We start from the raw sequence: 25,298 nt of genomic DNA, 5'->3' as shown, positions 1-25,298 counted from the left end.
GAGTCAAAGGCTGAAACACCTGGGACTGTACTCACAGGAGAGGAGAAGAGAAAGGTATATCATACTGTACACTTGGAAGATGATAACCGGACTCGCTCCCAACTTTGAGAGTAAGCTAGACCTCCAGAATATTGACATATTACAACGAAAGGAGAGGGAGACTGTGCAGGATTCCCCCCATTTAAAAACCGAGCCGCGGCCGGTGTACAGACTCTTCGTGGGGGTTCACTGTCCGGGGCGGGATCGAGGCTGTTTAATGCCTTGCCAAAAGCGCTGAGAGGAGTCGAGTTCACCCTTGCAACATTCAAGAGACGACTGGACAATTGGTTGAGAAATATCTCGGATTATCCAGTAATGGGAAACTACCATCAGCAAGTGACAAGCAACAGCATCTTGCATCAGCTGGCCCAAAGGAGGGCAAATATACGGAACACGTCCAACGTTACATCCGGGACCCGAGTGCGGGGTGACCTGCCTAGCGACGACTCGCAGACGGAGGACGACGAAGGCGGCGCATCAGCGTGACCGGGGACTAGGAAGTCCCAAACTCATCATAAGGTCATAAGGTCAGTAAAACCTTGAAAAGTTTCACTCAGAGAAATGAGTGGGATTTTATCCGAATAGCGATGCACTATTTCCCTTGTACAGGTCATCTTCACCTAGTTTGACATGACAATAGGCGTATCAGTGCTACGTGCACGAAGTGTGTCACTTTTTCGACAGTAAATGATCAGCGATCACACAAATGTCACAAGAATGTCATGCTTCGTCAGAAGAAATTTTTATGACATCATTGTGATCGCTGTAACTATCGTGATCTCTGCGGCGCAAGCAAGAAATGATGCATAGTGAAGAGCACCGCACAGTGTACTGTAGAGCACCGCGCATCTTGAAGTACGGCTGAAATGATGCACAGTGTGGAGCACCACGAATCTCGAAGCACGACAGGAATGATTCGCAGTGTAGAGCACCGCGAATCTCGAAGCACCACCGACAGCCACCAACTGCCGCCTGCCTCCCTCTCCAGGCTAACGGATGCGTACTGCAGACATTAATGTCGCCCCGACAGCTGCATGAGGCGGTGGGATTTATGGCGTTCCGACGGTCCGGAACGTAGGTAAGCGTGAACACCGTAATCATCCATGGTTGAACTATATAAGGTTGACCCACGAGAATTTCTGCCTTTCAGTTCAGGTTTCTTGTTTAGTCACTGAGATCGAGAAACGTAATCAATCCAGTCATTGCCATGACGGATTAGTTGAAAGGTTTGATCGCATATCAGTGATTGGTTAATGCCCGTGACGTCACATGAGATCAGTGACGTCAAGGCGAACAACGAACGATATCCGCAAAAATGAGCTTTTCATGGGTCAACCTTATAATAGTTCAACAATGGTAATCATCCGACGGTTCCCTGGCACCTCATCATACGAAAGATTAATTTTCATCATTGATGCATTTAATCATTGGGGCATTTTATTCTTCACCAATTTAACCTAACATAACCTAACCTACCTTGTCGTGGCGCACACGCCGCTGCGGTTAACACGTGGCAACCACTACATAAGAGCCATTATAGTGATAGTAAGTTTTTATCTCTTGAAAGGATAGAAACAAGGCAAGTAACCTCCGACCTTGCACATGAGATGGTATATATATTAGAGTCTCTCCTGTCGCCAAGTCTCTACTCGACTTTGTCATATCCTAACGAAACTTATTTCTCACCAGACTCATTTGCTTAGTTCGTAAGTATGACAATTAATTAAGAAAAAATATAACTCAGTACTCACCGCAGTGAGTGACAGAGAGCGCATTTTCTCGTCGACGAAAACTTGAGATCACGGACAGACGGACGGACAGACAGACAGACGGACATGGCGAGCACAATAGTGCATTTTTTCCATAAATGAGAAAATGAGCTAAAAATAGTATAAAACAAATTAAGAAAATTAAAGTTGGGCTAAAAAAAATTCAGAGAAGCAAAGAAAAATACGGAGTCAAATAAACAAATGATTATTATGAGGTATGGCGATCATAACAATCTGCCTGTTCCTATGTTTGCAGAATGCACATCACGCAACAATGAAATTTTATTGTGAGTTGGTATAATGAAAACATTTCCCATTGATAAATTGCTATAATAATGAAATGTCCCAATGATAATTTGCTGCAGTGATGAAATGTCCCATTGATAAATTGATTTAGTGATGAAATGTCCCAATAATAAATAAATGCTGTAATAGGAGGTGTAGTCTGGAGCCAATGTCATTCGGTAGATAGAACGTTTATATAGACCCACGACCGTACACAACCTTAGAATTCACTTCTCGTTTCGTTACGTTGTTATTCGAAATTTACCCCAGTTCCTCTGATGATTCGAAACTATAAATGTTTCCTAAATTGCCGTGGAAGTGATAAGATAATTCGAGACTCTGTATCGGATTTTGTTGGTGAGTTCCTGCACACAAAGACAAGACAATTTTGTAATACGAAATAAAAAATTTAACGTGGTATCCAAACAATTTGTGCAAGCAGATACAAGAGACATCAGACTAAATGAGCTCGCCGACTCATCTGAGGAAATAGGATTAATTTCGAATAACAACGTAGCGAAACGTTAGCAAAGTCTACGGTTGTTGTGGTTTCCCGGTCTCATTTTTACAAGAGACCCCCCAAGTCTACGGTAGCGTACGGTCGTGGGTCTATAAACGTTCTGTCTGCTGATTGATATTGACTCCAGACAAAACCTAATATTACAGCATTAAGGGATGGAATCATTTGTGCGTGAGAAGCCTCAACAGAAGGTATTTGTTGCCATTTACATTTAAATGGAAACTAATGCATGTGCTTTCACGATGCAATGAAGGTTCCAAGTATGTTGCATACGATGAATTTGTTATTTTTATAAGGAATGACCTCCTTCTTTAAGATAAATATGGCACCAGAAACTGCATGGAGTGACTTTACGTAGCTTGTGAGTTAGTGCGAGACAGAGCTAGCGTGCAACGTTATGTGTTCCAAGCTCCGGCTAATTATTCATGGTTTAACAGTGCAAATATCAAGATAATTTGAATGATGAATAATTTTTGCCATAAATTTCTATTTTTATTAGGAAACCTGGTATTCGGATAAAAAACAGAAGTATTGTTTACCTAAAAGAAGTCGTATAGAAGCGCCAGTAAACCGACATGGGCGAGAGAAATTCAACGATTTATGAATATCTATGATATGAGTTCAACTGCAGAAAATACGGAAAAGAAAAAACTCTAGAGTCTGTACAGTTTTATTAAAATACTTCTTTGTATATTTAATTGCTCTATGATTCAGCTCGAACATTGCCCCATGGTCAGTAACAACAGCAGACTATACAATACCAACACAATAATTCTAAGCTGCTAGTACAACCAAGTCTTCCAAGAATTATTGTGAACTTCCAATTATATTGTATTGTCAAGCTAGTACAACTCGAGTCTTCCAGTTGATAATACAAGAACATCCTGGAGTGATAATAAAGAAAGACAATATTTATTTGATCTGCGATAAGTGGATGGCGGGCAGTAGATTTTCTCACGGTTGTAATGTCGTTACGGACGTTGATACGTCGTTCTTTCGCCCCGTTGTGTAAGCGTTCGCACGACACACAGCAAATAATAAGGACAATAACACTAGACTCGTGGCATTAATAATAGCTTCTTAAAACTAACATTGCATCAGCGGACGGAATGCGTTTCGTTTGGCAACTTTCATCTGAAAAACTTGAGACGAATTCTACTCTTACAACGAAGACCAACTACTAAAAGTATACGCAGAGCTAAGAAACAACCTTGTTTCATCTGACACAGTATTATAAAAAAATCGCTGAAGTACACCGTACACGTAGCGATCCAAATACACGTAGTGGTCCAAGTACGCGTAGCGGTTCAAGTACACGTAGCGGTCCAAGTACACGTAGCGGTCCAAGTACGCGTAGCGGTTCAAGTACACGTAGCGATCCAGTACACATAGCGGCCAATTTTTAGAAATAACAATTTTTTTAGAAATAACATGTCGATGTTCTGCGACGTTCATCTATTGCCTTCTGCAGGGCCACAATTTTGGCAAAATTTGCTCTTTTTATTTTGTGATTTAGATTCAAATCACACTTGTAGCACTTCAAGTCGAATGATAATATAAGTATAATATTAAAATAATAACGACGGAGCAAAAATAATATCGGTGAAAATGAATTTACATTTTAACATACATTCAAGTGAAGCAAACTTCATATAAAGTTCGAAGAAATGAAGTTTAACTTCAAAATTTTTTTTATATATTTTCACAGTCATAAACTCAATTCAAATTAATATTGTAAATGCCTAATTCATAAAACACTTTGAAATGGCATGTGTGGGGATAGTTTTTAAAGATTGTTTAAAAAATTCTATGTGCCACATTCATATAAAGGTATACACATAAAATACATGTTAAAAATACAGAAAAAGCGTCAAATTGAAGAGAAAAAAAAAGAAAAAATTTTCTTCAGGAGCAAGATTTGTTCCAAAGTTCAATAAAAATTATATTCAGTGCCATATCGTAAATAAAATCAATTCTCATTAATGAAGAAACAATGTACTCTTTCGAAACTCAAATTGGCCTGCATCGTAGCAGCGTGAGTCCAGTTCACGAATTGCAGTTAAGAATTAATGCTGTTTCTATTAAATTAAGCATTAATAACAAATTATCTTAAGGTAAAATGTTTGCACAGAAGAACGTGTAGAAACACATACAAGCACAGCGCTGGTGACGCTGGGCTGTCATACACGTTAAAGGCTCCCTTATATTGTTTACATAAAATTACTTACAACACTTTGAGGCTCAAAAAAATTCTATAATTACGAGGAAAAAAGATAATAAAAAGATCAAAATATTATGCCATAATGAGATAACCTCGGCTTCAAAATTGCGAGTCCCGAAACTGCCTTGCGATATCTAAACGTCGGCGTCCATAAAATAATTTAATAATAAAACTATGAGTCTAACACGAAGCTTAATTCCATTACACTTACTCACACTTACATTTTATCATTTAACTTTTGCGATAAACTAACTTGCTGCATAAGCAAAATTAGCGAAAAAATAGGCAACGTGCCATCATCAATATTCTCTATCTATTTCTACCTCCACTTGCTCCCATGAAACCAAGCTGCATCAATGAATCATTAAGCTTAAACCTATTAATCCCTTCAGGAAGTATCAACCCTTATGATGCAACGGCAACCTATTCCTTCCAACATTTTGAACCGCAGGAGGAACGGCAAATAATAATATGTAATTATAGTGGCATTTCCAGGTGCCTCCGCCGAATTTTAAGGCCGTCAAAACATGAAATTCGTTAAATTTTGCCTGCCATTGAAAGATTTGAGCAATAGAAGCTGCAGCAACAAAAGCCTCCATGAGACCGGGGAGCTATATTGATAATAATGCTATCATAATAATCTAACGCGGTCGCATTGACCGTAAAATGGATGTGAAATGCACGGACACTGACAAATAGCACATTTCCAATTGGTACAAGCACGAGCTGGAGACCACAGATTTTGTACACAGCTGGACGATGCACTAAGATCTTTTGTGTTGCGTACCAATGAGCGGTAGGTTTGCGCTTGCGTTGTGCTGCTCTCCCAAGCAACAGCACTTGCCACTCTACAGTCCAGGGCCTATACTTCCAAAATAAGTTAAGAGATCGTAAGTTCATCAGTCAATCATTGACGGCCTTTCAAGCCAAATCCACCAATTGTAGACAAGAAAATAGAGCGTAAGTACTAACGTTCACTTAGCGAATTTTGAAAGTATGACCCCAGAGTACTACATTAGCACCGCACCAACAGCAGCACAAGACCAGCTCTGCCTCAGCACTATAGCAGCAGCACTATTGCAGCAGCACTAAGCAGCATAGCAGCAGCACTATAGCAGCATAGCAGCAGCACTATAGCAGGATAGCAGCAGCACTAAGCAGCAGCAACACTGCACTGTAGCCCACAGACCCTGCTCCAGCCTGGACATTGAAGACGATCACTTGTGTCTTGTCAGCCTTCCACGGGTCAGCGCCGTCGTCGAAACGCATGGGGCAGCGATCATCTGCACCACGGTCTTGTTATTAGTGTTAGCAACAATAATGAGTAAATCATTACCTATTAGCGCTAAGTAGTAAATCAATCATCACATATTAGTGTTAGCAATACAATATGTCACTAAAGTCAGCAACAGTAATGAGTAAATCATTAAATATTATTGTTAAGTAATAAGTAAATCATCACCTATTAATGTTAAGTAATAAGTCAATCATCACATATTAGTGTTAGCAATACAATATGTCAGGAAGAGTAATGAGTCAATCATCACCTATTAGTGTTCAAACAAACTACGTTAATTATAGACTGAGAAATCATTTGGTTTAACAGTAGCTCTGCTACTATGACGATTATTCTTGATTGAATAAGACACGCCTTCTTAGCGGCTGTGAGACTTATTACAAGGGCCATTTCTGATTATTCTTTCTAAAGTAAATCATCACCCTTGAGTCTTAAATAATGAGTCAATCATCACATATTATTAGTGTTATCAATACAAACCATTGATGTGTCTGCACGAAGCAAGACTCGGCAGAACAAAACAAGCACAAACACAGCAAAGGTCTTAGCAGCACCCACACTCAAGAAGCCCAAGTCTCATCAAAACCAGCCCCAGAACAAACCCCAAGTCTCATCAAAACCAGCCCCAGAACAAGCCCCAAGTCTTATCAAAACCAGCACCAGAACAAACCCCAAGTCTCGTCAAAACCAGTACCAGAACAAGCCCCAAGTCTCGTCAATACCAGCACCAGAACAAGCTTCAAGTCTCATCAAAACCAGCACCAGAACAAGCTCCAAGTCTCATCAAAACCAGCACCAGAACAAGCTCCAAGTCTCATCAAAACCAGCACCAGAACAAGCTCCAAGTCTCATCAAAACCAGCACCAGAACAAGCTCCAAGTCTCATCAAAACCAGCACCAGAACAAGCTCCAAGTCTCATCAAAACCAGCACCAGAACAAGACACATGACCCAGCAGTATCCATGTCCAATAGAGACACATTTCCCAGCAGCAACCCCCGCGCAAGCAAGGCTCACGCCCTATTTCCCCCAACAAAGCATCATGACTCCTGCAACTGCAGGACTTTAACAGCACCACGAGTCGTGGTGCATCTGCCTCATGATGCACCAAGTCCTTATGGTGCATCATGACGAAGCATTTAACAGCACCACCACGACAGTCGTAGAGCATATCCCACTGTGGTAATAAGATTCGTCAAAGCAGTACGATACCGAAAATATTTTTATGACATCCCGGGGCCCTAAACACAGACTTTGCTGCTCCAATCTCGGCGTTTTTTGTCACTAACAAAACTTCGCAAGCGCCACTCATCATGGGTCAAATTGACCCACACGGCCACTCATCACGGGTCAACCTGACCCACAAGGCCACTCATCATGGGTCAACCTGACCCACAAGGCCACTCATCATGGGTATACCTGACCCACAAGGCCACTCATCATGGGTCAACCTGACCCACAAGGCCACTCATCATGGGTCAACCTGACCCACAAGGCCACTCATCATGGGTCAACCTGACCCACACGGCCACTCATCATGGGTCAACCTGACCCACACGGCCACTCATCATGGGTCAACCTGACCCACACGGCCACTCATCATGGGTCAACCTGACCCACAAGGCCACTTATGGGTCAATATGACCCACCACAACCCAGGCCCATGACTCACGCTCTCGCTCGTACTCGACGAGTGACAGGGACACGGCGGCGCCCTCCCTGATGCTGCGAGCGTGCACCGTCTGCTGCAGGTTACAGGAGGGGCCTACGGACTGCGACAGCAGGATGCGGTTCAGGTCTGCTCGCTGGTATACCTGGGGGATATTGTATACATGAGGAATGTTGTACATCCTGAGGAATATTGTATGCCTGAGCAATATTGTATACCTGAGCAATATTGTACATCCTGAGCAATATTGTACATCAGCCGCTGTTATACCTGAGAATTGTACATCAGCCGCTGGTATACCTGAGGAATATTGTACATCAGCCGCTGGTATACCTGAGGAATATTGTACATCAGCCGCTGGTATACCTGGGGGATATTGTACATCAGCTGCTGGTATACCAGAGGGATATTGTACATCAGCTGCTGGTATACCTGAGGGATATTGTACATCAGCTGCTGGTATACCTGAGGAATATTGTACATCAGCAGCAAGAAATGATTAAATTTCTTCATATTCCATAAGAAGCTTTAAAAAAATTATACGCATCGTACATTGATAAACATAAAAGTGCAAAGATGTTCGGTATCATAAATGTTTTAATACAAAATATTAATATATGTTAAAGTGTTTTTTGTTACCGTCAACAGATTGCAGATAAATAGCAGAACTAGCATAAAAATTTTAGATTGTTATCCCATTTACGAATGGAATGAAGGTGAAGCTTCTGAGTGAAGAAATTGCATAGAAACCAGAGGTCTCGCGGCTCTCAATACTCCCCTTAAGATAACCGCAGTGCCATCTGTATTACGCGTGTACACTGTACAAGTGTACGTCTGCACTGTACACTGTACAAGTGTACGTCTGCACTGTACACTGTACAAGTGTACGTCTGCACTGTACAAGTGTTGCCCTGGCAATAGGGCGTATCAGTGCTACGTCCGCTCGCGTGTGGGCGAGAAAAATATGTCTCACTATTTAGACAAAATATGACCATTTATTTCTCTGAGTGTATTACACCCGAGGGCGGGGTGACCTGCCTAGCGATGACTCGGAGACGGAGGACGACGAAGGCGGCGCATCAGCGTGACCGGGGACTATACGAAGTCCCAAACTCATCATAAGGTTTATTCCACAAAACGAGACATTCGATCACATACCCGCACTATATATAGATACGTGTATATATATGTATACGTTTTATACAAGTATACATAGGAGTATACACGACACGGTACCTACCCAGCACCGGTACCGAACTCATTATAAGGTCATTAGACACGGTACATACCCAGCACCGGTACCGGGAGACAGGATCGCGCTCATCGAAGGTGATGAGGTAAGACTTGAGGTTCTCCTTCCAGTAGCCGATGCATTTGAGCTTGTAGTCCGGCAGCGCTGCAACACATGGTATGGTTAGGATAATGATCACATCTTTAATCTTAATTGATTAAGATTATACTGATAACGATAATCCTGACATCGATAATCCTCATTTATTAAGATTATCCTGATCATCTGATGTAGTTTTTTTTTATTCCAGCAGCGCTACAAGACAAGACGATCACATCGATAATCTTAATTAATTAAGATTATCCTAATAACGATAATCCTGACCGATAATCCTCATTCATTAAAACAATCCTCAAGTAGTTTTTATTCCAGCAGCAATGCAAGTCATGGTGCAGTTAGGTTGTACTTAAAACAGTTGTATGTGGCGTGTGAGTAGCGATTCAAAATGTACTGAGGTAGCTGTTAAGTAGCCCTCTGACAGTACTTGGAATAGCATAAAGTACTTGGAAGCGTAAATTGTGTATTTTTAAAAATGTGTTATAGCATAATTTATGGTTTCTTATGGTGACATATCGGACAGAGTTTATCGCAAACGCATTTGACACAATTATTTTATTTCGATTGCATCTTGGTAAGCTACTTACGAAAAAATCATGTGTAGTTTTTTACACAACAAATAATATTACTTTTTAACAAGAACCCTTTTTTTAGGCAGTTCATGCTAAAATAGACCACATAACGAGACATTTGATCACATACTCGCACTTATATGTATGTAGATACGTGTTTATATATACCTTCTATATAAGTATACATAGGAGTATATTAGTGTAGTTGGCAGAAGTTCTTCATTCATACAGGTTTGATTGAAGACCAGAGAATACTTTTTATTAACAATTTTCGTATTATTTTTTTAATAAGCCGGACGAAAAACAATAAGAAAATTGTTAATAAAAAGTATGCTCTGGTCTTCAATCAAACCTGCATAGGAGTATGTATACTTGTTTCTAGCATAACCACTATATATAAATACATATAATAGTTTAGCAAAACAACTAGTATATAAGTACAAACAAGTTACAATCCCCGCCCCCTACGCACAGAGGTGGGCAGTAGCGCGCTTCATGTAGCGGCCGCTACATTTTCAGTAGCGGTAGCGGCGCTACATTTAAGCAATTGTAGCGGTAGCGGTAGCACCGGCTACATTTAGAGCATGTAGCGGTAGCGGTAGCGCCCGCTACATTTAGAGCATGTAGCGGTAGAGGTAGCACCGCTACATTTCAAAGTAGCGCTGCCCAGCTCCCCCTATATACGCACTGTATATGTCGACCTCCTGGCCGTAAGCGTTCACGGTGATATATAAAAGTTTAGCAAAACAACTTCTACATATAAATACATATAATAGTTACATTCCCCGCTTTCTACGCACTGTATATGTCGACCTCCTGGCCGTAAGCGTTCACGGTGATGCACTTGACAGCATCAATCCAGATCTCCTTCTGCTCCAAGTCGCACACGGAGAACACGGAGATGTTCTGCTTGCAGTAGATGCCGTCCCAGGGCTCTGACGTGGGACCTCCCAGCAGCCTCGTCGTCAGGAGCTCGTCTCCGGACTGGGAGAAGTTGAACATCCCAGCGACGGGACACTGAACTGGGACCGGATCCTTGGCTGCACTCAAAGAAATAAGTTTTATAATAATAATAATAGTAATAGTAATAATAATGATAATGATAATAATAATAATAATAATCCTCATACCAAATGTTTGATGGGGATTTAGTCACCAGGATTGGGAGGTAAAGCGCACTATAGTATGGAACATAACTGACCCAGCAGGAGGTCATAGCTCCAGTCACGGCCGCTCTTGAACTGGATGTAGGAGCAGACAGTGCTGAACTGCTCGATGATCATCTCCAGGCCTTTGCGGAACCTGATCACGTTGTGGTGTCGCGGGATGAAGTCGAAACACACGAAGTCCGTCTGGCTGTAACATCATTAATGTTGTTACTAGTTATTTTATCGTTATGTTATCGTTATGTTATTATTATGTTATCGTTGTGTTATCGTTAGGTTAGCATTATTTTGTCGTTATGTTATCGTTATTTCTGCCATTGTTATTGTTATAGTGAACAAGGTGGAGGAATATGGAGCTCACGCACCCAGCTCTGCATCCAATAGCTCGTCCCACACAAATGCATTTCAGTCACCAAACTTACAACAAATTTAGCCAATAAGGCACATTTTAACGCTCACAACACACACTCACCATCCATCAATATTGAGCCGAGGCATCATGAAGCGCTTGACCATCACACTCATCACACTCACCATCCATCAATGTTGAGCCGTGCCACCATGAAAAGGCTGGTAATCACAGTCATCCCACTCACCATCCATCAATATTAAGCCGAGCCATCATGAAGCGATTGTCACGTCGCTCCTTGCAGACATAGACGGTCTTCCTGTAGCGGCCGATGTCAGGGTAAGAGATCTCTGTGATGTGTGTCTGGTTGATGATGATGTCGGCCTCCGTGTGCGCCGTGTTGATCCAATGACCGGTGAAGTTTTGTGGCAGCAGACAACTTGGCTGCACGTTGTCGTGTTTCACTGCTCAGTGAACTGTACTTAGCGTCGTGCTTCACTGCTCAGTGAACTGTAAACTTAGTGTCGTGCTTCACTGCTCAGTGAACTATGAACTTAGTGTCGTGCTTCACTGCTCAGTGAACTATGAACTTNCTGTCTCTTATACACATCTTCTCGAGACCCTGTACCTGGCGTCATCCTGAACCTGGCGGGACTGTTCTCGGGCGTGTCTAGCACAGAACACTCGGGCGTGATGGAGGCGCCCATGTAGAGATCATCATCCCTGTTCCTGATGAAGCAGCGGTATTTCTCTTCCTTGCGAGACTCTTTGTTGTTGGCCACCGCGAAGTAGTGGTTCTTGCCGTCCAGCCAGTCGCCCAGGCACGAGAACTCCGTCACTGACAGAATTGTGGTTAGCGTCAAGGTAAGTTAGTGTACAGATGTACTTCTCAATTGTTAATTGTGATTAGCGTCAAGGCAAGATAGTGTACAGATGCACGTCTCAATTGTTAATTATTAGTGTACAGATTATTAATTGTAGTTAGCGTCAAGGCAAGTTAGTGTACAGGTGTACGCCTCAATTGTTAATTGAGATTAGCGTCAAGACAAGTCAGTGTACAGGTGTACTTCTCAATTATTAATTATGATTAGCGTCAAGGCAAGTTAGTGTACAGATGTACGTCTCAATTGTTAATTTAGATTAGCGTCAAGGCAAGGTAGTGTACAGATGCACGTCTCAATTATTAATTGGAGCTACAGGATTGCCCGTATTTTGACTCATTTCATGTTACGCGAGCTAAAATCTAGATTGGACCAACTTGGGCACATGCATAAACTAGGCCTTAATTTGCCGTCTTTTGTTTCACAAGCAAGTGACTCACTGAAAAAAACTTAGCGTGATAGTAAAATTTAGAAAAACTGAACTTATTTTTAACGTCTCTACAATTAGGGTTAAAAGTTAAATTTTACACCCTATCTAGCAGCGAGCTTAAGCCTTGTCATAATGCAAAGACACAACTGTTCCTACACTATGTACGATTATAACGTAGTAAAATTATGCAGTCTGACAAGAATTAAACTTCAGCTATATAACTCCAAATAAATAGATACTGAAACTATTCACTGTTACCAGTGAATACTAATACAAATCTAGTGTCCGGTACACACCTCCCTCGACACTCTCCTTGATGCCCGGACATTTCTTGTACGCGATCGTGAACTTCTGGTTAGCGATGAGGAACTGATTACCGGGCTCCTGACATGACCTGATCACTGCTTCCGGGTGGTTACATTCTCCTGTGAAACTGTGACAACAAACATGTTTATGGGCGTGTGTAGTTAGGGTATTCAACTGTGACAACAAACATATTTATGGGCGTGTGGAGTTAGGGTATTAATAGGGTTTTGGGCCTATTCTTCAATGCCGAAGATACTATACTATACTAACTGTAAAATTGTGACAACAAACATGTTTATGGGCGTGTGAAGTTAGGGTATTCAACTGTGAAACTGTGACAACAAACATGTTTATGGACGAGTGAAGTTTTGGTATTCAACTGTGATAGCAAACATGTTTATGGGCGTGTGAATTTAGGGTATTCAACTGTGATAACAAACATGTTTATGGGCGTGTGGAGTTAGGGTATTCAACTGTGAAACTGTGACAACAAACATGTTTATAGACGTGTGAAGTTAGGGTATTCAACTGTGAAACTGTGACAACAAACATGTCTATGGACGTGTGAAGTTTTGGTATTCAACTGTGATAGCAAACATGTTTATGGGCGTATGAATTTAGGGTATTCAACTGTGATAACAAACATGTTTATGGACGAGTGAAGTTTTGGTATTCAACTGTGATAGCAAACATGTTTATGGGCGTGTGAATTTAAGGTATTCAACTGTGATAACAAACATGTTTATGGGCGTGTGGAGTTAGGATATTCAACTGTGAAACTGTGATAACAAACATGTTTATGGACGTGTGGAGTTTTGGTATTCAGCTGTGATAACAAACATGTTTATGGGCGTGTGAAGTTAGGGTATTCAACTGTGGAACTGTGATAACAAATATGTTTATGGACGTGTGGAGTTTTGGTATTCAACTGTGATAGCAAACATGTTTATGGGCGTGTGGAGTTAGGGTATTCAACAGTGAAACTGCCACAAAAAACATGTTTAGAGGCTATTAAGTTTTGCATTCACTTGTGAATGAGTTCACTCGCCTATGAATTAGTTAACTATGTCAGACACATGGCTGATCCAACCAAGTCCTTAGAATACACAAACTTCGTCATTTTGATCCGTAAACTATGTCACGCGAATGTTTACGTCACTTTTAACCCAGCCTATTTCAGTGCTCAATTCACCTGAATCTGTTCACCGCACATTCACCTGAATCTGTTCACCCCAAATTCACTTGAATGACCGGTGAATTCACCGCACATTCACCTGAATCTGTTCACCCCAAATTCACCTGAATGACCGGTGAATTCACCGCACATTCACCTGAATCTGTTCACCCCAAATTCACCTGAATGACCGGTGAATTCACCGCACATTCACCTGAATCTGTTCACCCCAAATTCACCTGAATGACCGGTGAATTCACCGCACATTCACCTGAATCTGTTCACCCCAAATTCACCTGAATGACCGGTGAATTCACCGCACATTCACCTGAATCTGTTCACCCCAAATTCACCTGAATGACCGGTGAATTCACCGCACATTCACCTGAATCTGTTCACCCCAAATTCACCTGAATGACCGGTGAATTCACCGCACATTCACCTGAATCTGTTCACCCCAAATTCACCTGAATGACCGGTGAATTCACCGCACATTCACCTGAATCTGTTCACCCCAAATTCACCTGAATGACCGGTGAATTCACCGCACATTCACCTGAATCTGTTCACCCCAAATTCACCTGAATGACCGGTGAATTCACCGCACATTCACCTGAATCTGTTCACCCCAAATTCACCTGAATGACCGGTGAATTCACCGCACATTCACCTGAATCTGTTCACCCCAAATTCACCTGAATGACCGGTGAATTCACCGCACATTCACCTGAATCTGTTCACCCCAAATTCACCTGAATGACCGGTGAATTCACCGCACATTCACCTGAATCTGTTCACCCCAAATTCACCTGAATGACCGGNGACAACACCCGTCACACACCCAGCTAATGGAGATAACACCCGTCACACACCCAGCTGATGGAGATAACACACGTCACACACCCAGCTGATGGAGATAACACACGTCACACGCCCAGCTAATAGAGATAACACCCGTCACACCCCCAGCTAATGGAGATAACACCAGTCACACACCCAGCTAATGAAGATAACACATGTCACACACCCAGCTAATGGAGATAACACACGTCACACACCCAGCTAATAGAGATAACACAAATAATTTACGTAGTTACAAATGCAGTGAACTTATTCCATCCAGAGCAACACGCCTCTTATATCGAGGTCTGTTTAGACCCAGACGAGTCTTAGCGTATAGTGAAAGGATCGTCTTCATAACATCTCCCAACATATGGAGATATTATTACTCAACATTAGTAAATAATATAGGTTTCGTAATTTCATTGGCTGTATATATACTGACACTTTAATTTTAATTAATTAAGATTATACTGATAACGATAATTTTGACATCGATAATCCTCATTCATTAAAATAATCCTGAAGCAGTTTTTATTTCAGCAGCGCTGCAAAACATGGTATAGTTAGGATAATGATCACATCTGAAATCTTAATTAATATTATCCTGATAAAGATAAATTTTGACATCGATAATCCTCATTCATTAAGATTATCCTGAAGTAGTTTTTATTCCATTCCATGAGCGCTGCAAGACATGTTTCAGTTAGGTGGTACTTCCAGTTTGTATGTGACGTGAGAATAGTGATTCAAAATATACGTACATATACGTTCTATACATGTATACATAGGAGTATATTAGTGTAGTTGGCAGAAGTTCTTTATTTATGCAGGTTTGATTGAAGACCAGAGCATACTTTTTAAACAATTTTCTTATTGTTTTTTTTTTTCAATAAGCCGGACGAAAAACAATAAGAAAATTGCTAATAAAAGTATGCTCTGGTCTTCAATCAAACCTGCATAGTGGAGCTGTTGGGGCGCGTATCCAGGATACTTATCGTGATTTTGAATAATAAATACTAAATTATTATTCAAATTAATAATTTTGAATATAATTAACTGGATTAGTGATGATTTCAATCATTTCATATTTATAAATCCAGTTGTTATGTAATCATGACAGCGCTCACTTACTGAGAGAACACTTAAGCTTCCCCCACTGCTGTGTGCGACGTACAGTGATACATTATTATTGATATGTAATTCGTTTGCTTGTAATCTGTCCCGGCCTGTGAGACTCGGAGGTATAGTGTAAGTGTATGCAAATATGTACAGTATATGCCCCGGCATTTTATATCGTTAACAATCACAAGTTAATATATACTGAGCATTATAATACGCCTTGCATTACAGAATACGCGGCAACAAGCATTAGGAAGGTGCAAGCTACGATACATAGTTATCGTAAATTAAATAACAACAAATTCAATAAAAGCTTTGTGTATCACACATAAACGCAAAACTTGGATTTACGTTAACCTATTATAAATGTATTAGGAATTTTATTTGAATTCATGTATAAAACATTAAATTGCAATTAATGTTAATTCAAAATTATGAAGACATAACTAGCAATATTAGCTCATTTCATTACACCTCACAACATATGTCATAACGACACGAATTATACCCTGACTAACGCTGTAAGATTTTCCATCATCTCAGATTTGTTTACGGACAGCATGAGATAGTATTAATAATATTAATACTAATTAATATTATTAATAATAATAATATTAATACTAATTAATTATGAAACGTGCAGTATACTAAGATGTCAAATTCCACTAATGAAATATTAATTATAGAAATATAGCAGAGACAATAGTGGTATTTCCAGCGCGTTGGAACAGTCCTTAGCCATGGCGATTATGTCACACCCCAACTACGCTGCCGGAAAAGTATTTGTTGTTCAATGGTAAAAGTAAGAATATTGCAAGTCATTTTCCGGTCAATTAGCTTAAACTTATTAAGTTTAAGAGAAATCGTAAACGATTCCGTTTATGTAACTACATCAAGTGATCAAAAAAGTTGGAACTTGGAAGACTCGCATCAACAACAAGAGTCCAACGGAATACATCAACGCTCCAGCCGAGGACATTGGGTAATTGTGACTAAGAATTATGCCAAAAAGTTGTATTTAGTATATAAAAATCGAAAAATTGTTCTTACCTGGTATACATAATAGAAGGATGCCTAAGTGGACGACTAAAAATAGGTTTAAAAGAACTGAAGAGGCCATGATGTCAATAAAAACAAGCAAACAGAGCACCTGCGCTAATCACTCGTCATGGCTGAGAGGTGACTAACGTTCAAGATGTTGGTATGGTCGGCGAATGGTGACTTGAACGAACGCTACCTGTTGAGCTCGATCGATTTCATGCGCTCATATATACATTATATTTTCGAGATCAATGTGTAATTTTCATGTAATTATGATAATGCAAGAAATAAGATTCATTAATTGCGTAAATATCATACAGGAACTGACATTCGATTCAAATGAGGATTTTTGAGCTGGTGCATCTGGCAGACACGTTAGATTCCAGACGCCGCCAGACAGGTGGGCGCAGACTACACAGTACGAGCACCTGTCCGTTACCAAGACAACGGGAACATCGACGCGCTCTGCAACGTCGAGTCTGTAATTCAAAATTGGGATTTCGCTAAAATCGAACGTACCATTTCAACCCCGGGGATCTTACCTTTAATTAATATGATAAATTGTCTAAAATTCTTTATGAATCGTGTTAACTTTGTATTGTATACATTTTAAAATAATTTTCATCAATTACTACGTTTTCGTGACTTATTGAAATAATTACATATCAAACATATAAATATATTATTATATTATTAAAATTTTATTATCTGACTGATTATATTTGTGGCGAATCGATTAAGTAGGAAACTATACATAAATTCGAAATAGTACATTAGTTATCAATAGAGATTGCCATTTGTTAAATACATTGAATAAACTAGTAGAAACCAGCCTCATTCATTATTAGAATTAACAAATAAGGCGTAATTATGCGAGAGATATTGAACATTCAGATAATAGTCAAAATTTTAACATTAGTTCACAATTACACCAGCGCTTAGCGTAAGATCGAGTACAGTTATGAATCCAAATTCAGGCATCACGCTTTGTTTAACAACGAGATAATGGAGTGGCGTATCATTTTCCACTAATTATTATGTTAATAATTTATGTATTTGTCATTAATCTGCAACAAAAGCTGTAGCCCAAGCTATGGCCCACGCACTTTCGTCGAATTGGTTAACAGAACGCAAACTGCGGCGGTCGTTGCGGTGTACCGAACTGTCCGCGCGGCGTCCGCGTGCGCCGTGCATCCCCCCGTCCCGTCAGTCGAGGCTGAGGCCTGTTGCAAGGTGGTTATGGTACGTGCTCAGTGGAACTACAAATGTCAATGGGTTCCCATGATGGTGACTTGATAATGATGTAGTAACAAGACACGCCTCATCTATGGTATGAATATAATTTTCTATTGAAGTTCATGGTCTCAGTGACGTGAGTTATTTAATATCTTAGCATCTCTTCCGGAGACCGGTGTGCATCCTTTTTGAAGTAAAAAAATAGCCTAGTTCTGACCAGGCCTAAGCGTCCTATAAACGCTTCAAATTGTGAATCAATAAACTCCTTATTCTGTAATCGATTTACACTAACACTAGAGTTAATACCCAAGACAATTTCTGGAAGTGAACGTATTTCGGCTTTACTTCGCGGTGAACATGATCATAATGACATTGATCCTTCTGTTGAGGGTCGCGATAGAAAGACCTGGGTCTCCACTTGCTGTCTCCACCTTCTGTTGAGGGCCGCGATAGAAAGACCTGGGTCTCCACTCGCTGTCTCCACCTTCGGTTGAAAGCCACGACAGATAGATAGTCCACTTGCTGTCTCCACTTCCTGTTGAATTAAGGACCATTTTGTTATTACAGTGAATCTACAGGTAAATAATCAAGTGCCTCTAACTGCCCACAAGTTCAGTGAATATAAGTAAGCAGGTGCACAGATCGAACGGATCGTAATTTGCTCTCATGCCAACGAATGTTTTCGACATCTCTACTCAAAAAAATTGTTACATATTGCGAAAACTGCAATCGCGTCTTTTCTGTAGCAGAATTATCTAATTAATTATCAACATGGGAAGAACAATTTAAATGGTGAGGGAAACATTAAAAAGCTGCCCTTGATAAACCAGCTAGCGGTGAGCATCTTGCGTGTTGTCTATGCATGACATTGATTCCTCTTGTTAACATTTCATGTTGACATGCTCCAGCATTATTCTACATTAAAAATTTGACAGCAACCAATAACAAAAAAATATAACTCAGTACCCACTGCAGTGAGTGACAGAGAGCGCATTTTCTCGTCGACGAAAACTTGAGGTCACGGACGGACAGTCGGACGGACGGATAGACTTGCAGACCGACAGACAGACGGACATGGCGAGCACAATAGTGCATTTTTTCTATAAATGAGAAAATGCGCTAAAAACCGCGGTGTTAAAGATATTACATTAGGTTTATGTGTCCGAGTATACATTAGGTTTATGTGTCGGAGTATAATCAATTAATCATGGAGCTTCCAAACAGTAAAGTTCGAAAGCATGCGATGGCGTCGCAGCATCTGCTCCCCGATTTGTACGACAGTTAACGGCTTGAGCTTCGGAACGAAATCCTTAAAACCTAATACTTACTCTTGACTGTTGTACTTGATTGGTTAATAACTGTGTTGTTAAGTTCTTAGAGTTGTTCAATTTTAACTTTGGTTATTTCTTAATTTTTTAAGTTAATCAATTACTAACTGAATTCAGTTTTGCATATTATTCAGTATTGCAATTCATTAAGACATTCTCGGGCCAAGAGGTTCACCGATGTACGATATGCATAATTTTATCAAGAAAGTAAAGGAAATTCACTCAATATTACAAATACCGTATTAAAATGTAAGAACTTTTAGAGCATCATTCCTTTCGACGCTTACTTCCGTACTTAAGTACTTACTTACGTACTTGAATTTTGCATAAAGTAACTGATGGGAATTTTAGCGGTGATGGACAGCACAGCTACACAACATATGGATGCCATGAGCATATCCTTTTTCTTGCAAAGTAAACGCGGTGTTTTGCTTCAGAGCTCACGGCAATATTATCTTGCAGTCACGCATGGCAGAATGCGTGGATGCATGAAGCGAGTGCGGGGCTGCGTGAAGCGAGTGCGTGGCTGCGTGAAGCGAATGCGCGACTGCGTGAAGCGAGTGCGCGTATCTCTACTAATGCGTTGCTACGCATGACGTCTCTGCAAGCGTCATCTGCGTAAGGACATTCTGTCTGTGCAACTCTTCGTAAATATACACGAATAAATAACTAGTCTAAGGAGGATTCTTTAACTGTTAAACTTCGATCAATGACAACACAGTTAGTCAGTACAACTAATGGACTAATATCTGTTATTTACTAATATAATTATTTATTCATGTCGTAATCTTATGAGTATTGTTATCCTGAGAAAAAAATGTGTTAATAAAATGCATTTATTAGATCAAGATATTTTTAGCGAGAGTGCATGGTCCGTCATATGTTTCATGACGGCCCATGAAACAACAAAGAATTTTGAGAGTACATAATGAAATCCGCTTGAGTTGAGGTGTTTTGAAAGTTAATATCAACTTCAGTCATATATATAGTCACTCTTTCCACATCCTTCAACTCCGTTCAAAACAATCATTTTGTTTAACTTCGCATAATAATATATTAGCTGTAAACTTTGGGGGTCTTAACAACCTAACGATGAGCGGAGCTGCCGTTTTCGAATGCTTGTTAGAGAATATTGAATACTTCACCAAGTTTCTTTTCAGATTATATCCAGATTGAAGCGAATATACTCCAGAAGGCAGCACAGCCGTTAGTTAATGTGGCTTTTGCTATGGGCCTATTGATGATGACCGCGCATGATTTTTTCATAATGATTTAAGCTTCGGCGTAAGGAATTGCTTTATTTGTATATTCTCCCGTTCAATTTGTGCTATAATTGGGCATCTAAATTATGAGGCAAAAATAAGTAGCGTAGTTCCGGATTCTAGTGTAACACTAGCGAAACATTAATCCAATTCGTTACATCCGGGACCCGAGGGCGGGGTGACCTGCCTATTCTAGACGGAGGACGACGAAGGCGGCGCATCAGCGTGACCGGGGACTATATATAGGAAGTCCCGAACTCATCATAAGGTCATAAGGTTAACTTGTGGACAAAGTTGTGAACCGCGTGAAGTTTGAACACGATTAACGTACATGTACGTCACCTACATGGTTCGCTGTGTATTAAAACTAAACCGACGATTACAAGCGGAAAATAGCGAAAAAATAAACGGAAAATGGAGGAGCTATACATCAAATTAGGAGTAAAAATTCTTGATGGTTCTTAGATTGAAGCGTTATTTAACTATGCATACAGTCTACGAGGAGAAGATAAATGGATGACGAGTGTATGGATTATCTTTCTGATTTGTTAAACCCCGGCGTCACTTCCATGGTTTTACGGTCATGTAGTAGTTTATTTGGAAACAAGATTTAGTAAAAAACGGATCTACACTTTTTTCTTTTAGATAATCTTAGTGAAACAACATGAGATTAACTAAAGTACTGCAGACATTGCTATACGCCGCACACAATCGAGGAGTTTTGGCTGAGACTCAACATTTATGCTCTCCATTGTCTTTGATTTGATCTCAATTGTAGAGCTGAGCGTTCAAGGCCTCACGTATGTCTGGCATGCAATCCGTAGGCTTGACCTCTCATTATTATTGTCGTACCATCATTAATTATTGTCGTACCATTGTTGCTCGTTCTATGCAACTTGAAACATTTTATGGTCAGTAATAATTAGTTACATTGGCTCGTAATCAATTAGTTCCCAGAGGGAAAAATCTTTTTCCTAAATATTTAAGTAATGTTGATAGCTTGCACCTACTCAGTGTGCGTTCGCCACTCGTTTCAATTTAAGAAATAAATATTACAAGAAATATATTACAAGATCTCGCTAGCGAAAAACTTATTCACTGCGAGCTCGCATAAGAAGCACCAATATGGATTCTTTTGTTCTGAAGGCAGCCTCCAGGTTATTTTTTCTCTCCCAGGTATACAGAGACCCTACGATACGTTGTTATCCATATTCAAGTGTACTACCTTTTGTACTTGCCAAGTATAATGAAAAGTATCCAATTAAGTTAATTTAAACTCCAGACACTATCTTCACAGAATCATTTTACAACCCTCACCATCAGGCACAAGTTACGCTGTCCAAACTGAGTTCCCGGAAATACTGCAAGGTGATTGGTTCTCGTGGGAGGATGGGCGAGGGCACCGCATCACCATCGACCAATCAGAGTACGAGGGCTGGGGCGCCCCCGTGGCGGGGCGCTCACTGGGCGCCGGGGCGCTGGACTTTGTCTTCGATGTGGGCGCCTGTCGCTTCTGCTCCAGGTTCATGGTCCGCTCCTGGAATGTCGTCGAGAGGTTCGACGGTTAGTGTAATATTATTTTGTTCGTTATTTTATGCGTGCTAAAGAATCATGTTCAACTGCTCTTAAGCCGCGTGAATTACCACTGTACTTATGGCGTCCCCTTCCAATGCAAGTCATTAACAGAATTCAATATGAACCTTACAGTGACCTTGAATATATTTGGTATTTTTTGTACTTTTTTTCAAGCAAATAAAAAATATATTCTTGACCATCGTAACATCAATTGATCGAAGGGAGGCGGGTAAGGGTAAAGGCAATTTATAATTCATTATAAGTGGAGTACGTAAAGCAATCAGATTACTTCGCAATCAGATCCCCGATGTTCAGTTATCCTTGCGGTTGTCCAGTGGCTTTAAAGTCTAGCCAGCGTGGACACCCGGAAAAGAAAAAGAAGATGTTTGGTTGTTGAAGTTGTCTGATGAATTTGTTACCATTTAGTTGCTATGTTTGTGTGTTGCGTTCATACATGTATAACAACCAAACTATACGCCCTCAAAGCAGTTGTATTTCAGGCAGAAGAAGGTTCCCGCAACTAGTGTCTAGTCGTAATTTTTGACAGGTTTGGATGGCTACCCTATAATTTTAAACATATATTCATTCAGTTACATTGAACAATGATTTTGGCACTGGAATGTGTATCAAATTCTCATGCGAGTGTCGTTAGAGATCTATCGTTAGACGCAGGGGGTGACGGTGACTTAATTAATTTTGTACCTTGCAGGCCCTTGCGATTTCAGGCCCGGTAAGCCACCAGTTCGCCGGCCACGTAATCCAGCCAGACCGCAGCCAGACTGGCTTACCTCATCCACACCAGCGGATGCCGCACGCAGCCACAACGCAAGCCACAATTATAGCCTCCAGCGAGAAGGTTCTCTTGCTGATATCCTGGAGCCACAAGAATCAGTCAACGGAAGTGAGCTGGTCATCAGCGAGAAGAAATCAGTCAGTCAAGGCAAGGACTTACCGAGTGAACACAAAGGATTGTTTGCAGTGCCGATGATCCAGAAGACTAGTAAATATAAGACTGGAATATCGGTCAATAAAATGGACCAACTTCAGAGCAAGCTGATCGAAATTGAGATCATACAAACAGTGAACATTGAAAAACTTTGTGCGCCTTTGGACTCCGTTTTTCAAGGAGGTCGACCTCGTTCGAAGGACTTTGCTGGAAGTTCTGTTAATGACATGCAACATTCGAGCAAAACCTTCGACGTTAAAGCTCCAAACTTTAAAAATTTTAATGCTTCCGGTAAGGACTCGAGAAGTTCATTTGTTCACCCTCATGAACATCATACCTTCACCCACCATCAAAGCGTAGGCGCAAATCACGAGTCACACGCCACGAACTCTCATTCCAGCCTTGATTATTTTTCTCCGACAAAGAATTTTAATTTGTCGCGCGTCGAGACGAATTCGGCTGGAAATTTTGACCTTTCCGTTGGTCAGGTTAAGGGGAACACCCCTAAGAACGTAGGGGGCAGCGCCCCTGGGGATTTAGGGGACGGTGCCCCTAGGGATTTAGGGGGCGGCACCCCTGGGCATGGAGGGGACGGTGCCCCTGGGCATGGAGGGCATGGTGCCCCTGGGGACGGAGGGGGCGGCGCCCCTGCTGGAGTTGTACTGCACCGCCGCGCCCCTACACCGGTGGAGTGCCTGTCGTTCCTGAGGGGGCGCTACGCCCTGGCCTGGCGAGACGCTCACAGGTGAACGCCTCAGTTGGCAATAGTGACACTTTAGAGGCTTGTGTAATATAGGAGGCTACATTTTGTGAAATACGATATATGTTGTAATAATGTAATATGTTGTGCGGTGTAATAGGTTGTGCGGTGCAATATGTTGTGCGTTGTAATATATTAAGCACTTTAATACGTTCTATGATGTATCAGCCTGCCCATCATGATGCCTCATGTGATGCTATAACGTTCACCATTACCCGTCCATGCGCAGTTCGTCTGCGTGGTGTTTGTTGTGCGGTGTAATATGTTGTGCGGTGTAACATGTTGTGCGGTGTAATATGTTGTGCGGTGTAATATGTTGTGCGGTGTAATATGTTGCGCGTTGTAAGATATTAAGCACTTTCATACGTTCTATGATGTATCACCCAGCCCATCATGATGCCTCATGTGATGCTATAACGTTCACCATTACCCGTCCATGCGCAGTTCGTCTGCGTGGTGTACGCACCCACAGGCGACGCTGTCCTCGTGTCAGCTGACAGGCGAGCGGTTCACAGCTGACATTCAGCACATGACAGTCGTGTACCGCAGCTGTCCTGGCGTCAGACAGTCGTACGACTCAGGTATACATCACTATGGAGGAATAGTGAGTCATAGTGCTAGCCACTTGATAGTACAGCAGGTATGTGCTTACATCACTATTGAGGAATAATGAGTAATAGTGAATAGTGATAGTCACTTGATAGTGCGGCAGGTATATGCTTACATCACTATTGAGGAATAGTGAGTAATAGTGATAGTCACTTGATAGTACGGCAGGTATGATGTCCTTACATCACTATTGAGGAATAGTGAGTAATAGTTATAATCACTTGATAGTACAGCAGGTATATGCTTGCATCACTATTGAGGAATAGTGAGTAATAGTTATAGCCCCTTGATAGTACAGCAGATATGTCCTTACATCACTATTGAGGAATAGTGAGTAATAGTTATAGCCACTTGATAGTACAGCAGATATGTCCTTACATCACTATTGAGGAATAGTGAGTAATAGTTATAGCCACTTGATAGTACAGCAGATATGTACTTACATCACTATTGAGGAATAGTGAGTAATAGTTATAGCCACTTGATAGTACAGCAGATATGTACTTACATCACTATTGAGGAATAGTGAGTAATAGTTATAGCCACTTGATAGT

General features: G+C 41.0%; 2 protein-coding genes across 2 annotated transcripts in view; one reads left to right on the top strand and one right to left on the bottom strand.

Annotated features, from left to right (window-relative positions):
• Positions 1–5,957: 5,957 nt before the first annotated feature.
• LOC108670080 lies at positions 5,958–22,382 on the bottom strand. The gene is made up of 11 exons (XM_018157532.2): positions 22,319–22,382; positions 18,671–18,799; positions 14,810–14,834; positions 12,842–12,978; positions 11,863–12,072; positions 11,482–11,698; positions 10,921–11,075; positions 10,520–10,759; positions 9,089–9,195; positions 7,803–7,944; positions 5,958–6,117 (listed from the first exon to the last, which is right to left on the bottom strand). The coding sequence occupies exons 1-11, from the start codon at positions 22,380–22,382 to the stop codon at positions 5,966–5,968; spliced, it is 1,578 nt and encodes a 525-aa protein (XP_018013021.2). The 3' UTR covers positions 5,958–5,965.
• Positions 20,157–25,298, top strand: part of LOC125178873 — a 16,580-nt gene continuing 11,438 nt past the window's right edge. The window contains exons 1-4 of the mRNA XM_047883649.1: positions 20,157–20,210; positions 22,178–22,417; positions 23,139–24,120; positions 24,580–24,716. Coding sequence (XP_047739605.1) covers positions 22,381–22,417; positions 23,139–24,120; positions 24,580–24,716 — 1,156 coding nt within the window. The 5' untranslated portion in view covers positions 20,157–20,210; positions 22,178–22,380. The remainder of the gene's footprint in view (positions 20,211–22,177; positions 22,418–23,138; positions 24,121–24,579; positions 24,717–25,298) is intronic.

This window comes from Hyalella azteca, unplaced genomic scaffold (genome assembly GCF_000764305.2).
Source record: "Hyalella azteca isolate HAZT.00-mixed unplaced genomic scaffold, Hazt_2.0.2 contig13406, whole genome shotgun sequence".
NCBI classification, from domain to species: Eukaryota; Metazoa; Arthropoda; class Malacostraca; order Amphipoda; family Hyalellidae; genus Hyalella; species Hyalella azteca.
This window is presented reverse-complemented; position numbering and strand designations above follow the sequence as displayed.

Excerpts from the sequence above, each read along its gene's own strand:
- LOC108670080 (XM_018157532.2), bottom strand. The coding sequence starts at position 22,382 with ATGAACCTGGAGCAGAAGCGACAGGCGCCCACATCGAAGACAAAGTCC. Across the intron at positions 10,760-10,920 it reads GAGCTATGACCTCCTGCTGG|CCAAGGATCCGGTCCCAGTT; the intron begins GTCAGTTATGTT and ends CTTTGAGTGCAG. Across the intron at positions 6,118-7,802 it reads CGTCGAGTACGAGCGAGAGC|ATGATCGCTGCCCCATGCGT; the intron begins GTGAGTCATGGG and ends ACCGTGGTGCAG.